Source organism: Acartia tonsa, chromosome 1 (genome assembly GCF_053477335.1).
Source record: "Acartia tonsa isolate MP-2025a chromosome 1, ASM5347733v1, whole genome shotgun sequence".
NCBI lineage: Eukaryota > Metazoa > Arthropoda > Copepoda > Calanoida > Acartiidae > Acartia > Acartia tonsa.
In genome coordinates, this window is record NC_137260.1 from 49,389,440 (window position 1) to 49,396,503 (window position 7,064).

General features: G+C 34.2%; 1 protein-coding gene across 1 annotated transcript in view; it reads left to right on the forward strand.

The window, feature by feature from the left end:
- Nucleotides 1-4,854, forward strand: part of bark (C-type lectin domain-containing protein bark beetle) — a 58,444-nt gene extending 53,590 nt beyond the window's left edge. Inside the window, exon 16 of the mRNA XM_080171406.1 lies at nt 603-4,854. Within this exon, the coding sequence (XP_080027532.1) occupies nt 603-4,419 (3,817 nt within the window). The 3' untranslated portion in view covers nt 4,420-4,854. The remainder of the gene's footprint in view (nt 1-602) is intronic.
- Nucleotides 4,855-7,064: the final 2,210 nt, after the last annotated feature.

Below are 7,064 nucleotides of genomic sequence, written 5' to 3' on the forward strand. Positions count from 1 at the left end.
TAATTCTGTACGCTTCCGTTTGTGTTGTTTTTCATATCATTTTAATTAAAGATTTATTTTTTTCCATTTTATTTTGTAATAAAACCAAAAAATTCTACAATTCTCAATAACAACAGAATTTTCCAATCAAATTTGTTATTCCTATTTAAAACAAACATTAAATATATTGAAATAAAAAGCTTTTTCATCATCCTTATTTTGAAGTCTGGGCTCGGCAGCCGATCGATAACCTCAAATGTAAACCATGTCTTAGTCTTTAAAATATATTGATAAACATTGAATTTTATACATGATCAAGTTTACTGCTCAAAATCAATTCACTGTAAGTGTCAATTTAAGAATAATTAAGGATGTTTTGACTTTTTATTCTATTTAAAAGTTGTTTTTTTTAATTTATCAAACATTAATAAGAAATTAAATAAAAAAGAGTTTTTTTAGATTTATAAAATAAAAAATATTATCAAAAGACATGTACTTATGCACGTATGTCGATTATACAATTATATAAATAGGTATACCCAACTTTTTCTTTTTTAAAATATTTTTTTTTAAATTTAAAGCAATATCTAATTTTTCTATAGACTCTACATATTTTATTTCAGGTTTGGTGGTAGAAAACGTCGCCAATCCTTTAACACTCACCAGGAGGATTTTGACGTGAGGCTTTGCCAGGCTGACAACAACGGTACTGTATGTCCAGAAGGGGCCAACCAGGGATTCCTCGAGATATTCAACAGAACCACCATGCAATGGATCCCTATGTGTGACACCCGCTTCACTGAGCGCAATGCTGAAGTTGTCTGTAGGCAACTTGGATTTAGTGATCTCAATGTCTACCTGGATTTTGATCAGAGAATTGAATATCATGAAAATTCACTAACACGAATCATCTACTGGCCAGAACCGTTTCAATGTAACGGTAAAGAATCTCGTCTTTCTCACTGCCCCATAAGAATGAACGGCCAAATCTATGGTCACAAGTACGGCTGCAATTGGAAGGGGAAAGACTATGCCTTTATCAGTTGTGGAGATAGAAACCTACCTGCTGATATGGAATACTGGGGCGGTATTAGGTTTGCTGTTAAAAGCTTTGAACAAGAACTTTTCCATGATCGTATTCAGAATGTTGTTGGTTATGAGAAAGAAGATGAACTTGAGTCATCCTTACAATATGTTCAGATCATTGGAGCTGGTATTCTTCATGATGAAAAATCACCAGCCATTCAAAGTGTCCTAAAATCTCCACTTGTTTCAAGTGTAAATATTTCTCAGTGTGCTTACGATGGAGTCAACTTGGTTTCCCCGCCCAAGACAGTAAATCTTCTGTATAATAAGATTGATAATAATCTTGGTATTGGTGTATCTGCTGCTATACTAACTGGTGAAATTAGTGAAGCTGAAACATCTGCATTTGTTCCAGTCAAAGAAGTACCTATTCCTTACAATACATTTGGCCTTGTTGACATATGTGATACTAACAAAGAAATAGTTGTTGAAGAACGTATTCTTGTCTACTACAAATATGATAACAATCCCGTGGACTGTGTCAAAATATTTTCAAGCGTTCATTATGTGAAGCCAATTGGATTTAGAATTCTTCAATACAATTTTGTCAACAGCAGTGGAGAGCCCTGGGCCCCAGATCATCTAACTCTCTATGATGGTCGTATTTATAACAGAACTGTCAAACCTATGGTCACAATTAAGGTTGATGACGATCATTTGGAAAATAAAATGTGGTCTTCAAGTAACAATAATGTTCTGAGTGTTAAATTTCATGCAACAGGCGCCAGAAATAAACTTGGATTTGTAGCTGAAGTTGTCACCTTGCCAATTTCATTTGTAAGCATTGACAGACATATCAGGCATAACGTTTCATTCTCAGTCATCAGTAACAATCAACGAGGAGCTGTTGAATACATTTCAGCTGGTGAAATAAACCCAATTGTGACAATGGCTCGCAATCAGTTTATTGACAATTGTGTCGATCTATATGGAAACTTTTCAAGCTGTAACTCTGCTATTTATATGGACATTCAAAATACCCAAAATGTATTTTTCCACAATAACTATGTGGCTGGTAATATTGGTGGATTGCATATTTGGTCGGGCAGCAGTGGAACCGCTACATCACTAGTAGCTTTGCTCCATAACAATGTATTTTCAGAAAATATAAAAGAAGAAACTCTAAATTTCCAGGGCCGACAGGCTAGCCCGTATGAAAATATTACAATGTACAGAAACTATATGACCAGGAACGATGTGAAATTCAAGCCAGTAATTGTAATGAATCAAGTAACATGTACAACAACGTATAATACATTTTTTAATAATTATGGCAGAGTTATAATGGAAGTTACTGGTTTTGATCAAGTTAGAAATCCTATATTCCAAACTTTTACACATAATGGTTTTCATGATAACATTGCTTATGGAAAACATTGTGAAAGAACCACATTGAATCGATGTGAATGGGGAACCAGGGCAACAATTGTTGCAGGATCTCCCGGCCAACAATATTCTAACAATATATTTTACAATCTGAACAATGATTACGAGATGGTGGCCCTGAAAGGATCTCCGTACTATTCACTACGCACTCCAATATCTGCTAAAAATAATTATTGGGCCTACAATCAAACCACCACTGTAAATGCAAGAATTAAAGACGTGCAAGACGATGATGGTTTACTAGACATTGATGTCCGTCCTTGGCTTGATAACAACAAGACTTTACTAAGTGGCAAGTGTCATCCTGGCTGGACTTTGGTGGGGGAAACTTGTTTTATGTATCACGGTGCACCAATGAGCTTTAAAGATGCCAAGGAATTCTGCTCAAAGGATAATGCGTCTATGCCCTACCTAATGGATAGGTATTATGATATTCACCAGTATTTGGAAACTCAACAAGCCGATTGGCGGTATTACGACATGGTGTGGGTCAAACATCTAGACTCACCAGCTGATGAATGTACAGTTTTCCAGGATGGCAGCGTCGAGACTGTATCATGTGACTTCCTGCTTCCAGCCCTATGCGAGTTGGATCCTCACGTAAATCCACGCTTCAATCTGTATCACCTTGAAGATTATGTTACCATTGGATCAATATGTGCTGCTTTGGCATGCCTTATCCTTATTACTTTAGTTGCCATTTTGTGGTGTACCAAAAATAGAACCAGGAAAAAGGAAAGATTTGAGCGAAGAAACTCTATAAGATTGTCTAAAAGCTCACTTGGAAGTAGATCCCTAGCTTCCATGCAAAGTCAGGGATTTAGTGATATTAACTACCGCAGAAGAATGATAAATTCGTCACGACAACCAAGCATAGTCGGCACTAATCCTTATGGTGACTATAAGAGTGCTAGCATGAATTTTGAATCAATGGACAAACGTTCACTTGTTATGAATTCAACTGTTGAAGACAACAGATCTTTTGATGTATATGAAGTCAAAGCTACTCAAATTGCTCCTTTTGGCAGTCACCTTTCACCTGGAAGCACTAATTTCATTGATCTTCATGGGCAGGATGTACATTATGCACCAAGTGTAAATATGCCAGGGGCACAAACACTGACCAGGCCTATTTCAAACTATGATGGCTTTGAAAATCAGGCCTATAGGCCAGACACAAGCACAATGCAAGCACACCAACTTCACCAAGAAGATTCTCAAAGGTCGCTGTGGCAGGCAGCATCACAACAGACACTTGCAATGCGTGGTGCTGACTCTGTCCTGGAGCTTAAACGTGACATGAATTCCAGCAAACCTGGAGGTTTAGATCAGGCCGAGGATTCAGCCAACACTAGTGAATCAACTCAGTCAACAGAACAGGAATATCAAACTATGGATCAAGATTATCAAACAATGGACAGAACATTCACAAGTCCAAACTCTACATTCCGTCCATCCGTTGCCAGCAACCAGAATAATAGCAACTATGGCCAAGCCACCTTGCAGGTTCATCAGGTTGAACACAGTATTCCTTCAGTGCCAGGTTATGCAAAACCTTTTGCTCACTCCCAACAGCAGCCATCAGCGGGTACACTGTCCAGAAGTGACTTGCAACAGCCACAACGCCCCTATGATCCTCCCCCTGCACCACCAGGTAAACCTCCAGGAGCCAACAACAACAGTCAAGCTAGGCCGGTCAGTATGGTAGCTGCACCCAGGTCAACACAAACACAACGAGCTTCACGGGTTCTAGAAACCAGTTTAGATGACGACCTAGGGGCTGCTCCCCCGTCAAGCAGACATGTCAGGTCTAAAAGTATGCAGTTCTTGGAAACTAACTTAGACGAGGACAATGATGAAAGTTCTGGGCTAGTCAACACAAAAACTACAACAAAATTATCCAGAAGTATGCAGCTTATAAATGGTTCATTGACTGTTAATTCTAGTTTATTAGAAACAGATATGTAAAACTTAGATATTCAATACAGTGATTTTATAGTGATAATTATTTTTGAAAACAAATATACTATTGCACAAGATATAGCTCAAAATTAATAAATACTCACTGAACCCATATCAATCTTCCAGTTTTGTACCTCAATATCAAACCAAAGAATATTTAGAATAGAAACATTTACAATGAAAAAAGTTTTAAAATCAAATACAGTGAATTGTACCTCTCTTCTTTCTATTAGGAAGGGTAATATCTGGTAATTATTATGATATATTAAATAATAAAAATTAAAATGGGCTTGCAGTTTAAAGGAGCTTAAATTTAGAAATTGACTGAATTAGTTTATTTAAAGTTTGATTTTCGTTCTTTCTGTTTTGATTATTTGAAGTCTTATGAAACTTTTAAAATAGAATTGTTACAAAACTGAAATAAAACATATTTTAATAAAATATAAATATCTATGGTTTCTTTTAAAATATGTAACTTTTCATTAATTCATTTTATGCAGTTATACGAGAAAAAAATTCTATCAAAAAAAATTCTATTCCTAAAAACATGATATGTAAGTTTCAAAAAGTTGAAAAACAACTTGTAGAAAAAATACGTTTCAGAAATTTATTTCTATGAATAGAAAGAAAATTTATCTTTTTGGTTCAATTTATTATGTTTCTCTACTTTTATAAACGTGCAGTGAACTTTTTTTTATTATTATGGTTTACAATTTTAAGTTTTGGTATTTGTACAGAATAAGCAATAACATTTACTTAAAAGTTTAAATTTTTTTGGGACACTTTATTTAGGAAAAGGAGCTTAAACTATTAAAAACATTTTATGCCACAAGTTATAGTTATAAGACATATAACATCTTATGCTCTTTAAAATTTCTATCTTAAAATGTACTTTCAAAGTTAAAATTATAAATCTGTACAAACACAGAGATGAAATTTGTCGACCCTGAATACGTGATTAATTTCTTACTTAGTTTGTATGAATAATCCTCTGATTAAATGTCCCACGGAGAAAATGTTTCATTAATGATAGAAAGTCTAGTCCTATATATCACCAGCTTTGTACTTTGATCTAGAATCAAAGATCAGGGATATTTAATTGGTTGATAATATGTTTTCCTACTCAAAGTCACAAATAAGTTTCCTTAGATTTCAAAAAATTCACTATTCCATTTTTGCTAAACAATCTGAAAAAAATTGTTAACTAATCTTAAAAAAAATAATATTTGTTTTGTTTTATTGGACATTTAGTTCCAAAATTATAAATTTTATGTTTTTTCTCAATACCTATATGTTTATACCTGACTTTAGCCTTTATTTACTATGAATAACAGGACTGTACAGTGTAATAGTACAAGTAATATTAATTTCCAGTATGGCTCCGAATCCAGTTAATTTCCACTGGATTAAGACCGGTTCTGTAAAAAATAATCTATTGTATTTTATGCAAATTGCAAAAGTCCAAAATGGAAATAAAACGATTTTTATAATCCCTATCTTATTAGACCATAAAGGTTGACAAAACTGGAATAATTTCATATTTTCTATCCACGGACAACTGTCTACATTACAAAGCAAAAAGTATATGTATTATCCCGGGATTACATTTTATCATATAATTACACCATAGGGATTAAAAAGAGTACACTAGCGTCTTGCGCATTATTTAATACCTATATTTGTGACAACTTTTATTCTATAAATTCCTCCAATTTTTAACATCAACAAAAACCCCGCCCCTCTCGGAGAGAATCGAACCCGGTACTCACGGATAAGGAAACCAACATTCTATAAATAAGCTATGGAGGAGACCAATTATCAAAAGTGAAAAAAGACAATGTAGACAAACTTATTTCTTATTGTATACTTTAAAATTTTACAGATATTCATGTCTATCATCTTAGCTCAGGGGTAGAGGTGAGGTTCCAGTAGGAAGGTTGTGTGTTCGAATCTATCCATACACTGAACATAAATTTCAATGTCTGAGACAACAATTAATATTTGGTAAAAGTAAAAACATTTTTAAAAATTTACATTATAACAACAGTCACTTAAAATATAAAAAAAAGCTTTTTTTATAATTTGTTTATAGAATACAATACTCTCTCTCCCTCTCTCTATCTAATTGTAAAACTTAATGATGGAGGAGTTGAACCTACATTCTTTCTATCATTATCCTAACATGATAACCCCTACGCTAATGAAGACATGATATTATGCATGAAAATTTAAGTATAGAATACAATACTCTCTCTCTCTCTCTCTAATTGTAAAACTTTAACATTAAAGGAGTTGAACCTGCAATCTTCCTATCCATACCCTAGCTTGATAACCCCTACACTAAAGAAGACAAGATTTTATCCATGAAAATTTAAGTGTAGGATACAATACTCTCTCTCCCTCTCTCTAATTGTAAAACTTTAACATTGGAGGAGTTGAACCTGCAATCTTCCTATCCATACCCTAGCATGATAACCCCTACACTAAAGAAGACAAGATTTTGTACATGGAAATTTAAGTATACCATCCAATACTCTCTCTCCCTCTCTCTAATTGTAAAACTTTAACATAGGAGGAGTTGAACCTGCAATCTTCCCATCCATACCCTAGCACGATAACTCATACACTAAAGAAGACAAGATTTTGTGCAT